This window comes from Panthera onca, chromosome C2, assembly GCF_046562875.1.
Source record: "Panthera onca isolate mPanOnc1 chromosome C2, mPanOnc1 haplotype 2, whole genome shotgun sequence".
NCBI lineage: Eukaryota > Metazoa > Chordata > Mammalia > Carnivora > Felidae > Panthera > Panthera onca.
The window spans coordinates 9,185,820-9,203,605 of NC_138347.1; the positions used below are offsets into that span (position 1 = coordinate 9,185,820).

Below are 17,786 nucleotides of genomic sequence, written 5' to 3' on the forward strand. Positions count from 1 at the left end.
ACACACACACACACACACAGAATCCAAAGCAGACTCCAGGCTCTGAGCTGTCAGCACAGAGCTGGATGCAGGGCTCGAACCCACAAGCTATGAGATCATGACCTAAGCCAAAGTCAGACACAACTGACTGAGCCACCCAGGCGCCCCTCATTATAACCATTTCTACGTGTCCAGTTCCGTGGCGTTAAGTTCCTTCACAATGTTGTGCAGCCATCTTCACCAGCCGTCTCCAGGACTTTTTTATCTTCCCAAACTGAAACTCTGTCCCCGTTCAACAGTAACTCCTGTCCTCTCTCCTCCCACTTCTGGCAACACTACTCTGCTTTCTGTCTACACAACTGAATATTCTAGAGACGTCCTATCAGTGGAATCCTTTCACTTTGGTCCTTCTGGGACTGGCTTCGCTTGACATGTCCTCAACGTTCATCCGTGTTGCAGCAGGTGTCAGAATTAACTTCCTTTCTAAGGCTGAGGAATACCCCGTTGCATGGATGCACCTGCTTTGGTTTATGTAATCATTCGTCGATGGATACCTGGGGTGCTTCTCCCCTTTCACTTCTGTGAGCAACGCTACTACAAACACTGGTATACAACAAATACCTGTTTGAGTGAAACTGTAATTTTATTTATTTTATTTTATATATTTTTAATGTTTACTTTGGAAAGCGAGAGCGTGCGCGCATGCTCAGACGTGCGTGTGAGCGTGGGGGAGGGGCAGAGAGAGAGAGAGAGAGAGAGAGAGAGAGAGAGAGAGAGGGAGACACAGAATCTGGAGCAGGCTGACAGCTCAGAGCCTGACACAGGGCTTGAACTCATGGACCACGAGATCTTGACCTGAACCGAAAGTGGATGCTTCACTGACTGCCCTACCCAGCTGCCAAAAAAAAAATTTTTTTTTTTTTTCAGTAAAACTGCATTTTTAAATAATCACTTTGTCCGTTCCACTAGTTTCCATTTAGGTAATTATTCTTATACTTTTCCTAACAATTTTAAATCACTTCATAGAATGCAATTATTTCAAGGCTGAAATAAATGCCTGCTTTCTATCAAATTAACGAATTAAGAACAAAAACAGCTCCTACGTTTCAATGAGGCTCCCCGCTTTGGTAAAAACAAAAACCTCTGGGAAGCCTGGCAGGCTCGGTCAATGGAGCATGTGACTCCTGTTCTTGGGGTTGGGAGTTCAAGCCCCATGTTGGATGTAGAGTTTACTTAAAAATAAAATCTTACCAAAAAAAAAAAAAAAAAAACAAACCCCAAGTGGTTTTGTTTCAAAACCACTGTATGTGACTGCACGAGGCCTTGGGCAGCAAGGACTCCACACCCGCTATGCAGAAACGGCCTGCAAAACCATAGGAGCCTCATGGTCCCATCCTAGCTCTCTACACACCACGGCTTCTGCTGCAGCCAGATGAAATCTCTTCCTTCTCAGAATGCCTCACGTGAGTCCTGTCCTCTGACCCATTTTTTTTTTCTTTTATGTAAAAATTACCAAAGTTTGAATTCTGGTCAGAGCTCTCTTCTCCACCAGGCCTCCACTTTGGCCCACGAGGACTGACTTTCAGCAGAAACGATCCCGTCCATCCCCCACGCTAACCTGAACAAACACCACCAGGGTTTCTAGCAGCTCAAGGTGGCGTCCCTCAGGTGATGACCCCAGCCCCCTTAAAATGCCCGCCCAAGAGAGTTCAAGGCTGCCAGAACAATCGACCATGTGCTCAGTCGGCACCCAACAGGCTCCTGACCTTCCTTCTCAGAGCATTTATTAAGGAAAGTGTAGTTATAAATCCTTCCTCTGTCCTTTGAGATGCACATACATTTCTTACAACAGGACTGTCTTCCTCAAGGAGCTGGGAGCCGTCCTCTGGAGTACCATCATTGGGAAAGACAGGCCCTTGTCTCCCAGTCTCCGGGAGGATAGGAGCCTACCTTCCATGAGCACCGGTCAGCAAACCCAACAGCCTACTCACAATGACCGATCCCCTTCCCCGCTTTTTTGTAATTTTCTACTTCCCTGGCTTTGCTGGAGCCCCTGCTCCTTCACGCTTCCTACTCCTCCATTTCTCAAAGAACTCTGTTACCTCTGCACAGATCAGAACTGGGGTCCACGCTCTCCCCTAACACGGTAGCTACGGAATATAAGTTGGCCTTTACCACCTTCAACCAGTGTCTGGCTTTGCTTCTCTTTGATGCCTCTTAGGCTGCTAGTTCCTCGAGGCAGGTGTCATTTCCTCTTTCTAAAGGTTTTGTTCAACTTGGCATACTGCAGGCACTTGGTAAGAACCCACTCCCAGGCAATGCGTGCCGCAGCAAGGAGGGAACGATGAGAGATGGCCGCTGACCTCCGGTGGTTCCCACCTTCAAACAGGTGCACCAAAGCCCTTTGGGCACACTTCACGTGGCCTCCTCCAAGCCCAGCAAAATACCTCCATGCCACCCCCCAGGGAATCCTAGCTGCTCCTGAGACTTCTGCTTCCCTTCCAAACACAATTTATAAGACACAGAGACAGGAGGGCGCCACGCATTCATCTGGAAGATCCCCGGGCTCCTGACCTCGTCCCCTCGGATTTGCGGCGGCCTCTTCACCACCTCCTTTGCCAGGTGAAGCACCGTGTCTGTCTGCAGGGTGCTGAGCGCACAAATCAAGTCGACAAGGGTCAGCTGGGATGTGCTTGCCGCCGGGACAATCTGCCAAGGAAAAAAATAGTTCCCTTAAGGCTCACAGAGAGAAAACAAACATAAGAACAATGCACAGAAAGTCTTCTATAAGAGCTGCCCCCAGAGAAAGAACTTTGATATTTTAAATAAATATTTAAACAAAAACTGGGTAAAGGACTCTCTTGGTGGGGACAAAGAGTGAGCTAAGCATTTAATCACTGTGACAGAATTAGCATCTGACATACATTAGGAATAACAGGTGCAGTTGATGATGGGGCAGTGACACTGGTACGTTCAAGCTCAGAAAGCATTTATTTATTTATCAAAAACAATTTTTTTCAACATTTATTTATTTTTGAGAGAAACAGACAGAGTGTGAGTGGGAAAGGGGCAGAGAGAGAGAGGGAGACAGGATCTGAAGCAGGCTCCAGGCTCTGAGCTGTCAGCACAGAGCCCGACACGGGGCTTGAACTCATGAGCCATGAGATCGTGACCTGAGCTGAAGTTGGACACCTAACTGACTGAGCCACCCAGGTGCCCCAGAAAGGATTTATTTTTTAAAGTAATCTCTACACCCATCATGGGGCCTGAACTCACAACCCCAAGATCAAAAGTTGCATGCTCCACCAACTGAGTCAGCCAGGCACCCCTCAGAGAGCATTTTAGAAACAGATACACGTAATTTGAAGGAAGCAGGCTGACACTGAAAGGGAGCCCTAGAAGTATGAGGATGGTAACAGAGAAAACAGATAAATCAGATTCTTGATGGTTGGCCTTGGCAGGAAATCCCAGGGATGGGAGACACATCTTTTTTTTTTTTTTTTTTTTTTTTTTTTTAATGTAGGGCTTGAACTCACGCCCCTGAGATCAAGACCTGAGCTGAGAATCAAGAGTCAGATGCCCAACTGACTGAGAGCCACCCAGGTGTCCCCGGAGACACATTTTCGATGTCGAGTCTCTATAATGTGGCTACACGCACTTGGAAGGATCAGACTTACCACCAGTGAATACCCCACAGGTGCTAAGCTGGGTGGCCTGGGCCACCAAGCTTTCATGCCTCCTCAGGGAACAGGAGCCTATGTTGGACACTGAGATAGTGTCCAGGGGGTGGGAAAGACCCTCTGAGGGAGGTGTGACGTAGGAACCTAGATGGTCAAGAGAGAAAAAAGGAAGAGGCTTGTGTTGGTTTTGCAGAAATAAACCAAGTCCCTTGCGGACTGAGTGATGGACCACAGTGAGCGGATAAAGAACGGATGAAATGCGAAACGAAGTTATCTTTGGGAACAGGAACGTGAGGATTTGAATCAGGTATAAATTTTTGTAAGTACTATTTTTACAAATTAAAAAGCCTATGGGTCCTGGGTGATAATGATGTGTCAAAAAGTAGGTTCCTGACTGTAACAAACACACCACTTTGTGGGGAGGTGTTGATAATGGGGGACACCATGCGTGTGTAGGGTAGGGGATACTGGGGAAATCTCTGTACTTTCCCCTCAATTTTGCTGTGAACCTAAGACTTCTCTTAAAACAAAAAGTAAAGTATCTTATGGTTTAAAAACATCTATAAGAGGGGCACCTGGGTGGCTCAGCTGGTTAAGTGTCCAACCCTTGATCTCGGCTCAGGTCATGCATGATCTCTGGGTTCACGAGTTCAAGCTCCGTGTCAGGCTCTGTGCCAACAGCGTGGAGCCTGCTTGGGATTCTCTGTCTCCCTTTTTGTCCCTCCCCTGCTTGCGTATACACATTCTCTCTTTCTCTCAAAATAATCTCAAAAAGATAATAATAGAAAAAAGTATTCTATATTCCTCACAGAGAGATCCGAAAGCAGAAGCCAGGGGTAGCTCCCCGCCCGCCCGCCTGCCCGCCCGCAGTCCCAGCTGGAGTGAGACACGCCTGTGTCATCCACGCATTTAAAGCAGTGAAAGCACTTCAGCGGTTTCCCGAGCCGGCCTTTAACACCACCATCGCTTGCATGTGACTCTGGTGATCCTGGCAGAGCAAGTTTAAATACAACTTTGATTTTTAAACTCTACCTTCATCTTACTGAGGCGTTTAACCTTCTTCCTGCTCCATACTGCTGCAACAGCAGCTGTTAACTGAACTCCCAGATGCGCCGTCAAGGGGTTCAAGAAGTCTAAAATTTTTTGTCGTATGGTCTAGAACACGGGAAAAAGAAGAGTTATGGCAGAGTGGGGCCAGGGCCACTACGCAGTGCCTGTAACGCAAGGAGTAGAAGCCCGCTAGCTGGCCTCCGGAAGGCTGCCCCGCAAGCCCAGCCCCAGTCCGGTTCCCTGGTCACATGCCATCAGAATGTCCTGCGTTTCCTCTCACTGTTTCTCGTCATTACTTTTAAACTGGAGGGTAACGGCTGTGTCTGCCGTGAGCACAGGGACTTCTTCCATCTTGCTCACCGGGTATAAACAAGGCCCAGCACACAGCCGCAGGCACGCAAATATTTGTTCGAATGAATTTACTGAGCACGTACTATGCCCCTATGCCTATATTTAATATCATTTACTTATTTATTTATTTATTTATTTATCTATCACTTTATATACAACGAGCACATGAGCGAGATATCCTCCTTCCTGGGTCCTGGGTCCAGCCTCAGGGCTGCCTTATCAGATGTATAACTGACTGCAAAGCACTCACTCCCTCTAGGCCCCAGTGTTCTTGTTCCTAACTTGGGACTAATAAGAGCACTTACCTCCTATGTGAGGGCTAGATATGCTAATAAATGTACAGCACTTTGGACGGTGTGTGCTTTCAACCAAAGAAACTCCAGCACAGAGAGGCTAGTGAACTTTCCCAAGGTCCCAGGGAGCTGAACCCAGGCTCCCCAGCTCCCCATGCTCTGAACCAGTCCACCCAGCCTGGGCTGCTGGATGCCTGAGTGAGCCCAGAGGTCACACCTGGCACTGGGTGGTCAGCAGACACAAGACAAGGCCAGATAATTCCAAGCCGCCATACCTGGCAAACAGAGACTGAGCCATGTGCCCAGATGCTTCTAAGGCAGAGACCGTTAGAATTGGGGGAGAGCTCAGTAAACCAGAAATACTCTGGGCTTTGCATTTCTCGTTTAGTAAAAAAACTCAGCGACACCCTAAATTCTGCCTTGACGTGCCCATGTGTCCAAGGCAATATTAAAAGCTGGACATAAGAGACAAGCTGTGTTACAGAAATGCTTGAGAGCAATAGGAAAGATCTTTAAACCCCCAGAAACTTCTAGTTTAAAAGAAAAGGGCGAAAGGAAAAAAACAGGTTAAAAACTCACAAAGCCTTTTAGTCAGGAATAGGAAAGTTACTCTAACAAACTAACTGGAGGTTTCTATCTCCGACTTATGCCTAACTTGGGTTTCACTGAGCACACACTGATTATTTATGTACATATTCCTGTACGTACTTATTTTTGGTGGGACAACACAAGACAAAAGAAATAATCAAACCACAGAGGAAGTTCTCTCACTTTGGTGGTTTTAAAGTAAACGGAAGAGGATCCCTTCGTGGCTCCAAGGAGATCGACGGGTCTCTTGTGAGTCTCCTCCTTTCTGAGAACATTCCAGAGAAGGGCCATGGTGTTAACGATTCGAGGCAACTCTTCCAGAATGGCATTCTTGGCATTTTTCAAATTGGTCGGATCGCTTACAGCAGTGGTCTAAGAATTGGAAATGAACATGAGTCTCGGCTGCGTGTGTGGCAGAACTAGATAACCAGAATCCGGTGATCGCCAGGGCACCGGTGGGATGGGAGTCTGGGCCGTAGCACTCACACCTCTGACAAGTCCCACAGGCAGGGATCTGGAAGCAAAATGCTTCCCTGTGCATTTCAACCCATAGCCTTCTTTCTAAGAGGCGCCCCTGGGAGTCCGAGGCCCCACGTCACAGACTCCTTTGGTCATCCGGCCAAAGCAGCAGCTGCATTCTAAAATTTTAATCCCCAACAGGTCAGAGCAACTAACAGCTAAAATGGCTTCAGACTGCAGATTTCACAAACGCCATGAGGTCAAGTAAAAAATATGTCCGAGAAAGAGGACATTTTATCCCATTTGGTTATTGATCTAACACTGGGCACTGGGAAGGAGCCCCAGGGAACGCCAGAAGAACAAACTACACTTGTTTACTTTCACACAGCCTTGTGCATGCATATTTGCATATGCACTTCATTTGCAAGCATACATTTGCATACATATTTTCATTACTCACATGTGCTGCACATTTCTTATTTGAACCGGTCATAACCCAACGAAGACAAAACAATACAAGAAAATTTCCTCAAACTCGGAAAAAAAATTTTACCTTCTTGTTTTGGTTGGGTTGTTCCAAAAGACAAAAGTGAGTAATGGTTGTCAGACCTTCCAAAAGAGTGAGTGGATAATCCGGAGAGATGTTTTCCCTCTTGGCGGTTATGCTTTGGTGAAGAAATGAGAAACTTGTTTTGAGAATTTTTAAAAACAAGGCTGTAAAGTATTTAATCCTACCTAGAAACACAGAAACCAGAGAGACAGCGGTATCTTAAATAAACAGGGGCCCTCATACTGAAATAGTTATAATAACGATGGGCATCCTTTGTGCAATTTTACGTAAAGTTCATACGGTCATTCTAGAAAAATGTTTTCAGATGTTTTAGAATTTCTGTGAAGGTGATGCATGTTTTTAGTTTTGTTTTGCAAAAACAACGGAGAGCGACGGCAATACTCAGCTGGGCTGGGTATCTGTGTAGAATAAAAAGTAAAGGATGGGAGCATTTCGTTCCTAGATACCCCTCCTGACGACGCTAGACAGGCGGCTGATCAGGCTGAAATTATTCTCCAAGTGGCTTCTATGGCAAATTAGTCATTCCTCGCAAAAAACCGTCACTAAGGCAAGAATAGCGTATCAAAGGGTTGGCCGTACCTGATAGAGAGCTTCACAGATTCACTTTCATACTGCTTGACTAGCTCGTCCAAATTTTTGCAAATCTGGACAATGAAAGGCGTCACCGTCCAGCCCAGGGACTTTCCGAAGTACGGCAAGGAGTGCGTGACCAAGCTCACCCAGGCCGGGTGCATGCCGTAGCCGTAGGCCGGCTGCAGCCCTCGCACCACGGCGGACACCAGCAGCCCCTGGGAGGTGAGCGGGTGGGGCTGCACGTACTGCAGGGCGCTGATGGCCTGCTGGAAGTTCAGGGCTTTCCGCCACTCCCGGGACAGTTCTGGCTGATTTTCAGCCTCCTCTTGGACCTGGCCCAGGTGATGTTCCAAGACGATCAGCACCTGCAGGAGCTTCAGCAACTCGATCTGCAGCGGGTGCTCGCTCCAGATCTGATCCTGGCCCAGGTTGATGAGACTCTCCTCGAGGAGGCTCTCCTCCTGCAGGGCCCGGCCTCGCTCAGCGGTGGCCAGGCCGTAGCGCTTCTGGCTGGTGTACATGGACGCCGACAGCGAAAGCAGGACAAACTCCTGAACTTTGCACCTCTGCAGCAAGCTGTGAATGAACTCCACGTTCTTCCCCTCGGCGGACTTGGCCACGGAGACCAGCTGGGTCATGATTCGAATCAAAACCTCCACGCTCTTGACCTGCACGTCCCGGTTGCCGAGTATGTCTCGGTGGGAGACCTTCAGGTAACAAGGGTAATAGCTGCGCAGGAAACTCAGGCACAGGTAGGTGAGGAGCTCGATGAGCAGCGAGTGGGGACACACGCTGGGAGACCGGGTCTGGAGCTTCCCATAGAAACTCTGGCCGATGAGGGCCTCCTGGTGGCGAGCGAGCAGGTTGGAGATGAGGTTGAGGTGCGCGGTGGAGCTGCTGTCCATGCTGGTCCTGGACACCGCCTCGATGAACTCCTTGGGGTTGGTCTTGAGCACGGCCTCCAACACGGAGAAGGCGTACAGAACCCTCCGGGAGTCGTAGGGCTGCAGGTAGAGCAGAATGTGCTTGAACAAGGCCTCGATGGTCTCCTGCCTCTCCCGCCGCTGCTTCAGCAGCCGGGACGCACTGAGGGCCTGGAGCTCCAGGTCGGCCTCCTCGTCGCTGGACAACGACTCGGACGCCCGGGTCCTGTCTGAGTCCACGCGCGCCAGGCTCAAGTTGGCAGTGGGCTTGAAGCTGCTTTCGGCCTGGAAGGCCGCCAGCAAGGCCGAGCGCTCGGGGTAGGCCCTGCCAGCCGTGGGGATGGGCGCGCAGCAGTTCTCCTCGTTGCTCAGCTCCTGCGGGTCGTGGGAAGGAGAAGAAAAGGAGGACGTGTTCTCACTGTCCGTGTGGGCAGAGCTCGTGTCCGCAGACTCCGTGTGCTCGCTGCTGTCCACGGCGCTGCAGGCGGGCCCGTCGGGAAGGTCCACGTAGTAGGGCAGGTCGTCCTCACTCGGCTCGCTTCCTGGGGGGCACTTCTCTGGTTCCTTCTCCACCTCGGCCCAGATGGCCTCACGGTCGACGGTGGCGAACTGGCTCAGAGACGCACCTTCCTCCGAGCCGCCTTCCTGGAGCTCAGACGCGCCACCCGCCTCTTTGAAAGGAGTCTTCTGCCGGTGAAACCAACGGTGCAAGTCTTCTGGAAGTTACAAAATGACAAATGACTTCAGAACAGGAGGGTCAGCCACGATAAGTCAGTTCTAGAACGATCTTTATCTTAAAAAGCCAGACAGAAAGATCAATGTTGACAAAACTCCCCCAAAAAACTATAACAACTGGAGCCCACACTGTATTACGGACAAAAGGCAGACAAGTAAACCAACTTTTACGGGGAGGGTGATTTTTAAAAATGTGTATTATTTTGTTCGGCAGTTTCCTTTCAAGAAACGTATCCCACAGAAACGAAAGCAGAAAGTTTTCAAAGCTGTAAGGGTATTCATTGGACGGTCACGTGTGAGGATAAACCGGGAAGTGAACAAAACATGTAGACTGGAAAAAACCTCAGCTCACGCGTGCAATGAAGTGCTACTCGGGTTTTTAAAAGATATGTGTCCTGATACGGAGCAGTGTGTGGGATATATTACATGAAAAAAGGAAAATCAAGGGGCGCCTGGATGGCTCAGTTAGTTAAGAGACCATTCGACTCTTGGTTGTGGCTCAGGTTATAACCTTGTGGCTTCTTGGTAGCGTGGGACCTGCTTGGGATTCGTGCCCTCCCTCTCTCCCTCTCTCTCCCTCTCTGCTCCTCCTCCACTTGCCCTGTCTCTCACTCAAAATAAATAAATAAATTTAAAAAAAAAGGGGGGAAGAAAAATCAAGCTGCAGAATCAGGCTGTGGTGAATGAGCTCATTTACATGAGAGCATCTGAAATACACAGCTATGAAAAAAATCTAGAAGACTATCAAACTATTATCCGTACCTAGCTCTAATCGCATTTCAAGGGACTTTCATGTATGTTTTTACTTCAGTTTTTTTCTTTAACGTTTATTTATTTTTGAGACCGAGAGAGACAGAGCACAAACAGGGGAGGGTAAGAGAGAGAGGGAGACACAGCATCTGAAACAGGCTCCAGGCTCCGAGTTGTCAGCACAGAGCCCGATGCGGGGCTCGAACTCATGGACCACGAGATCATGACCTGAGCCAAAGTCGACACTTAACCGACTGAGCCACCCAGGTGCCCCGTTCAATTTTTAAAATAAGCATGTTAGTACTTGTATAATCAGAAAATATGCAATACTTTAAGATATTTAGGTCTTAGGGCACCTGGGTGGGTCAGTCCATCAAGCGTTCGACTCTTGATTTCGGCTCAGGTCATGATCTCATGGTTCATGAGATGGAGCCCTGTGTCAGGCTCTGTGCTGACAGTGCAGAGCCTGCTTGGGATTCTCTGTGTCCCTTTCTCTGTACCCCTCCCCTATTTGCGCATATGCACACTCTCTCTCAAAACAAAGTAATAAGATAAAAAAATAACATGTTTTATAAAAAATAAAATACATGATTACTTGTTAAATACAATTATATATATTATATTATATTATATTATATTATATTATATTATATTATATTTCAGGTCTCTGTAAACAGGAACAACAACCAGGAAGAAGACTTTGGTATGTATCACCAAACCATCTTAATACACAGCTCTCAGCAAATCTATTCCATGAACATTAAATAAGATTAGGGAAGGAGGAAAAATAAGACAGAAATAGACGAGCTGCCTGACGCTCGTAGTAATATCTTCAGTATAGATTTCTACACTATTACACAGATAGTGTGAGTAAGGCACTACACTTCTAGTTCCTTCCAGGGGAAGGGCAAGGCAGGGAAAAAACATTTTCTCTTACTGGGAAGGGTGCAGGGAACATGGGCTACAGGAAGCAGCAGGAAGTGCTGTGTGACTTTTAAAACCAGCACACGTGGTATTAAAACTTCCTTTTTCATTTTTTTTTTAAATTTCACTCCAAGTTAGTTAACATATAGTGTAATAATGATTTCAGGAATTGATTTTAGTGATTCACCACTTACACACAACAGCCAGTGTTCATCCCAACAAGTGCCCTCCCTAATGCCCATCACCCCCGTAGCCCTTCCCTCCACCCAACACCCCACCAGCAACCTTCAGTTTGTTCTCTGTATTTAAGAGTCTCCTGGGGCGCCTGGGTGGCTCAGTCGGTCAAGCATCCGACTTCGGCTCAGGTCATGATCTCATGGCTTCTGAGTTCAGCTCAGAGCCTGGAGCCTGTTCTGGATTCTGTGTCTCCCTCTCTCTGCCCCTCCCCTGTTCACACTCTGTCTCTGTCTCTCTCAAAAATAAACATTAAAAAAAAAATTAAAAAAAAAAGAGTCTCTTACGGTTTGTCTCTATTTTTATCTTATTTCTGCTTCGCTTCCCTTACAGAGCTTCCTTCGTAACACAAAGGAACACTAAAAAATTTAGCTGCCATAAATTATGGCCAAACTTTCGAGAAGGTGCTTTAGTTTACATTTCTTTGGACTTTACTTTCTCATAATATGGAATAATAAAAGGCCTTGTCTTTGAGGAGGCAGCCAGCTTTCTTTCCTAGAGGAAAACGGGAGATTACGGTTTTAGGCAGCATCTCCAAAATTGCTGCTTATGCAGGTTAGGCTGCTTTTCTCTGTAAGACAAGACTGGCGCAAACAGTATTTACAGCCCAGTGAGCTAACTCAAAGCCCGTAAACAAGCTAACTCAAAGCCTGTTAACCCACTGCTTAGAAAACTGCAGGAAGTCATAAAACACACCTATTGTGGGAAGTCATGTTAGTTCATAAACTGTGCCAGGAGCTAATCACCCAAATGGAACGCACTCATCAGGTTTATTTTAGCCTTTCTTTTCTTCTTCCTATTTACTGTTACTTGTGCTAAAGATGCCTCTGGAAGTTTTTTGGAACTCAAAGGCTTATTTCTTCTGCATTTCTGATTGTATGTTCACAGAATTTACAGCTGGAAAGAACCTTAGAGAGCAGACAGAAAAATGGATAAACAGAAACCACTGTGGTTTCTGTGGTTTCTTACCATGTGTTTGAAGGCTCACAAGTCATTTTTCATAGATACAATTGACCAGATTACATGCAAATTTCAACTTCTCGGCCATTCCTAGCTGGAGGCCACCTAAACTATCCCTAGCTCTGAGCAGGGATCTGGAGAGAAGTGCCAGCCTAGCCTCCTCAAACTTAACTTCCCGCTGGACACCAAACTATGACTTCTAAGTGAAGGCATCGGCTTGGGAAGACTGGTGTGGATGGTCTGTTATTCTTTCCTCCTATCTTAGGTGCACTTGAATTTTTCATTAGCAAAAGAATAAAAAAAAATCAGCTATTTTTTTAATGTTTATTTTTTGGGGGGAGGGGCGGAAGGGCAGAGAGAGAGGGAGACACAGAATCCGAAGCAGGCTCCAGGCTCCGAGCTGTCAGCACAGAGCCCGACGCGGGGCTCAAACTCCCAAACCGTGAGATCGTGACCTGAGCCGAAGTGGGACGCTTAACCGACTGAGCCACCCAGGCGCCCCCTCAGCTATTTCTTATTGGAGCATAGGTTACTAAACATTTCCTTTTTTATTAAAAAAAAAATCTGATTTTTCAGTGAAAACGACAAGCACACTCCGTAGCATTTCTAAGTGCTGGTTCATCTGCTCCTTAACCTTCAAAAGTCTTCACAACATTACAAAGTACTCTCACACCATTTGAACCTGACAAAACCACTGAGTGGGGCTAAGGAACTTGACTGTCACCACAGGCAGCTGGGGTCGGGGCTGCTCCTCCCTCCCTCCCTCCTTCCCAGGTCCAGGGACCCCGGGGTTGCCCTCCGTGGCGGGCTCACCTGCTGAGTTCTCCCGCTTGAGGCAGTGGATGGAGGTCCTCTGGGTCTTGGGCTGCAGCAGGAGCAGGAGCATGGGCTCCAGGATGCGTGCCACATCACCGAGGGAGAGCGCCCGCACCAGCCAGCCCTGTGCCGCCGCACTGATGGCACCGTCCGTGCAGGCCAGACTGTCCAGCACGACGAACAGGGACCTGTGGGTGGGAAGGGCACCACTGAGTCAGCGTTCGGTGACCCCGTGCACCAGGACACCCCCAGGCGGCTCCACGCAAACCGGGCTTAAAGACCCATGCAGATAAAGGCCAGGGGATTTCCACCTTGGTTTCACACTAGCATCGCCGGGGGAGCTTTCCAAGTCCCGATGCCCGGGCTTCACCCCACATTGGTTCAATCGACTGTGGGACTAAGCCGCCAGCATCAGAATCAGCCGGCATCTCTCTAAAGCTGGGCACCTGGTACCACACCCAGGTTTGGAAACAAGGAAGGGGCTTTAAATAATTTTTTTTTAAGTTTATTTATTCACTCTGAGAGAGGGGGAGAGAGAGAGAGAGAGAGAACACAAGCAGGGCAGGGGCAGAGAGAGAGAGGGAGAGAGAATCCCAAGCAGGCTCTGCATGGTCAGCGCAAAGCTGGACACGGGGCTTGAACTCATGAAGCGTGAGATCGTGACCTGAGCAGATACTTAACCGACTGAGCCACCCAGGCGCCCCAAGGAAGGGGATTTAAAAAAAAAAAGTGCACTAGATTGTAGTGCAGTGAAGTTCACATCTCACGAACACGGTGGACACTGCGAGTGTACGTACCCAGCGTAGCCAACCGGCCCGTTCCAGACCCAGACCACTGTCCCCTACAGAGGTCCCCTCGTGAGGCATGTTCTCCTCCGGTGATTCTGATACATGCTGGGCTTCCTGCCCCCAGGATCAAATTGAGAACATTCCTACCACGTATTCACATGTGTCTGGCCTCAATTCACTTGGGGGATCGTGGGAACCGTTTGCTGTACATCCAGAACATGGGGTCACATTTTCCATTTCACACGCTCCCCTCCCCAGCCGGACACACTGACCAGACACCTCGGCAGAGCATCCTGTGCGTTCAGGGTAACTGCCCACAAGGACCACCTTACCTGTCTAAGGAGCGGTTGTGAGATGTCACGCGACTGCCTGGGGTCTCTCTCGTCAGGTGCCAGATGACGGAGAACCTAAACAGAGCTTCTAGTCTTGTCCCCTTGATGAGGAAACAAACGGCAGTGAGGCACTAGTTTCCTAACAGCATGTTGTCCGCAGTCAGCAAACCCCACCGCGTAACAAACAGGAGCTCAGCAGGGCGGCAGCAACGTCAGCAGAGGTGCTGGGCTCCGACCGGCCTGCAGGAGGAAGACCTACGTCCTCCTCTCTTCCTTGCTCACTTTACCACAATAACGCGCATGGTCAGATGCCACGTTAGCCTACATCCAGGGGCACACCTGGGCCTGTGATCGAAGATCACAAGAGAGCGTGGCGTTCTCACACCTCTTGAAGGTGTCAGGCGCAAGTGGCTTAGAGAACCAGGATACAACTTGACTGCAAAGGACGGCCAGGGCCTAAAAGGACGATGCATTCTCTATGACTGCCTACTTCACCTGCGAGAGCTCACGGTTCCTGCAAACATCACAGGAGTTGGGGTAGACTTCCCTGGTGAGCCTTAATTCGGACACAACCCATGTCCTCAGGACTCTGAAAAGGATGGCTAGAGCTTCTGAAGGCCTCCCAACCCCAAGATTCTGTAACACCTGTTGATTGATCAGGATGCCTGCTGAGCCCTGGCATGACTGTATGTGTGTAAGTCTGTCCCGGGCACAGGCAGTGATGGGTGGCCTGGCAGTTGGGATCATAGGACAGAGAAGACAGGCTGCTAAGACTGACCTTGTCAGGGTCCAGGAGGGCGTGGCAGATGATGTCCTCACAGATGTTGGCCGTCGGGGCCAGGCAGTGCAGCCGGTAGAACAACTCTACACAGGTGACGTGATGCTCCCGGGTCTCCTTGTTCAGCTGATTCCAAAGCACACGAGCCACCCTCTGTGACAGAAGGGAGACCGTGAGAACACAGGCAGCACCCGCATTTCTTCCTTGTGCCAGTCCAGTCCCAGCCCCGAGGAACTGGCTTCTATCTACACTTGCTACGTGAGAATCCTTAATATACAGAGAAGTACCATCGACAAACAAAACAAAGCAAACCAAACTCCAAACCAAACTAAAACCCCAGCAGGTAATGTGATAGGTTAAACTTGGAGGTTTCTCTACATCCAATGAGGGGCTCAAACTCATGACCCTGTGATCAGGAGTCGCAGGCTCTACTGACTAAGCCAGCCAGGCGCCCCAAAACAACGCTTTTCATTTAATTTTTAAAAATGTGTTTTTTTAACACTTTTATTTTTGAAAGAGAGAGAGAGAGCGAGAGAGTGAGTGAGTGCACGAGTGTGGGAGAGAGAGGGAGACACAGAATCTGAAGCAGGCTCCAGGCTCTGAGCTGTCAGCACAGAGCCTGACGCGGGACTCGAACCCATGAACCGTGAGATCATGACCTGAGGCAAAGTGGGATGCTTAACTGACTGAGCCATCCTGGCACCCCACTCTTCATTTTTTAAGTAAGCTCTATGCCCATTGTGGGGCTTGAACTCATGGCCCTGGCATCAGGAGTTGCAGGCTCAATCGACTGGGCCGGCCAGGCACCCCTTGAAACTTGGAGGTTTCTGACCAGCTAAGAACACTGCAGCTCTTGCCCAAACCTTGACGTTACTTTCCAAGAGAAATCAATTGGAAGCAAGAACCTATTGGCTAACGTATCCGTCCGACCAGCACACTTGACCCAGTCTTACTATGTGCTGGCAGTGTGGTAGATTTGCAGTGGTCACCAGTCTCGAGGTGACACTTGCAGCACCTTCCCTACCACCTGTGGTTGGTTCAAACTGGTCACCACACGGCAGCGGTGAAGACTCGTGTCTTTCGAGGTGTTAACTCCATAAACCTGCCTGTTCCCATTTCCACGCACAGTGCCGTGGCGGATGCCCAGCTCACTTTCAGGACACAAATCACACCTCAAATCAAGTCTTCTGTCTCCTCAGCCCTGATCTTAGCTCTTTAAACATGCAGGGTCTGCACCTGGCTGTAGCCCTTCCCTAAATTCCAGGGAGCCCCAGTGAGGGTTGGGGGTGCCTGCCCCACTGGGTGAGACTCAAAGGGAGGGTCAACCCCATTTCCTGGAAGGAATCTCTGAAGGCATTCTTCTAGGTCATGTTAAAAGACTATGCCTCCCCATATTTAAGAGTCTCTTATGTTTTAACAGAGGGTTACCCGAGAAGTTGTGGGGGGAGGATGGGCTAAATGGGTAAGGGGCATTAAGGAAGCTACTCCTGAAATCATAGTTGCACCATACGCTAACTAACTTGGATGTAAATTAAAAAACAAAACAAAACAAAAACCAAAAACCAAAAAAAAAAGACTACGCCTTATAGACTGTAATACTTTATAAGTACATCTTAGACCAAATGACTCCTTTTTTGGCCCCTTTATTTCTATTCGACAAAACTATCTTCTCTGCATAGATCAGATTAACCACCGACTGCCTCGAGCCCCTAACCATGATGTCCATTATTTTTTTTAATCTAAAGGAATGTGATTTCCAATTATCAAATTGCAATTAAACCTCTGATACAAAACTTTTGACCAAGCAGAGTAGTCCCTTTACTTGTGGTCCCCATGGGCAAGTTTACAGGTAAGAGACTCCTCCTGGAATTGAAGGGTTGGAGAGTGGATGTTGATCCCAAAACACACACCTGCTCCTTCATCTATGTTGGACTTCTTGATCCCTATGTTCTGGACACTTCATTAGTGAACTGAATTCTGCCTTTACCACCTGATCAGAAAGGTCAGGGGATTCATGGGATTGCAGACCTTATTCTGTACATCACGGGCAACAGGAACACTGGTACATGGTCTGCTCCATGGGAATGAGAAAAGTCTAGAAGATCTGCAAGCAGACCTCTTCCTAGAGCCCGAGAACTGGGGGGCGGCCTGGATGTTGGTGTGGGCTGCTTTACTGGCTCCTGTCCAGCATCTGGACATGGTCAGGCACCGGCCCCTGCCGCCCCAGCCCTTGAGAGTTGTATACTTTAATAAAGGATGCTACAGTGCATGATGAGTGGTAAGTACTGAGATATGTACTAAATCTGATTCAAAACAAAATTCAAGACTTCAGACAGAACTCGAAAAAGCGTCCTTTTCAAAAATATCACTAAGCGTGTATCATCGCAAGAGTAATTAATGCGGTCAAAGATTCATGGGCTAAGTTCTCTCCTGTTTTCCTCTCTGTGCCTATATTACAATGATGCCAAGCTTCTCAGATATATGCAGGACCAAGGAAGGAAGGACTTGCCCAATCACTGCTGCTGTATTACGGTGACACTGTTTCCAGTTGCAAGATCCACACGGGCTCAATTTTGGCAGGAAGGGGAGGGGGACAAGGGGCCCAAGCCAAATAGCAATTAAATAAAGCTCCACCAGGACCTAATACTGTAAACGGGATCTGAGTATGCAAGTTAGTACGGCTGTGTGAGGAGCTCTGTGGACTATCAGAGAAAAATAAAAATAAAAAAATTATTAAAAAATTATAAAATTATAAAAATATAAATTACAACATATTAAAAAATTACAGAAAGTTATAAAAAAATAAAACATAATTTAGGGTCTTTGGAAATTATCCTAAGGGCATTCAGGAAATAAAGAAACATTTATTCAAGAATATCTACTAAATTACAATTAAAGCAACAAGTCTGCGGCAGTTGAACTACAACCCTGCCCACCGCCTCGGCTCAGTGAGGCTCGAGGAACAAGGTGACTACCCACTCCAGGTAGAGTCCCCTCCCCAC

General features: G+C 48.2%; 1 protein-coding gene across 5 annotated transcripts in view; it reads right to left on the bottom strand.

Moving 5' to 3' along the window:
• Nucleotides 1-17,786, bottom strand: part of DOP1B (DOP1 leucine zipper like protein B) — a 103,765-nt gene that overhangs the window by 24,450 nt on the left and 61,529 nt on the right. For all 5 annotated transcript variants that reach the window (XR_009612504.3, XM_060640473.3, XM_060640472.3 and 2 more), the window contains 8 exons: nt 14,785-14,937; nt 14,007-14,107; nt 12,884-13,074; nt 7,551-9,183; nt 6,954-7,065; nt 6,125-6,313; nt 4,692-4,814; nt 2,554-2,688 (listed from right to left, as the gene is read on the bottom strand). Coding sequence is in view for 4 of the 5 variants with exons in the window: in XM_060640473.3 (XP_060496456.3) it covers nt 2,554-2,688; nt 4,692-4,814; nt 6,125-6,313; nt 6,954-7,065; nt 7,551-9,183; nt 12,884-13,074; nt 14,007-14,107; nt 14,785-14,937 (2,637 nt within the window). In the remaining variant the exon portion in view is untranslated. The remainder of the gene's footprint in view (nt 1-2,553; nt 2,689-4,691; nt 4,815-6,124; nt 6,314-6,953; nt 7,066-7,550; nt 9,184-12,883; nt 13,075-14,006; nt 14,108-14,784; nt 14,938-17,786) is intronic.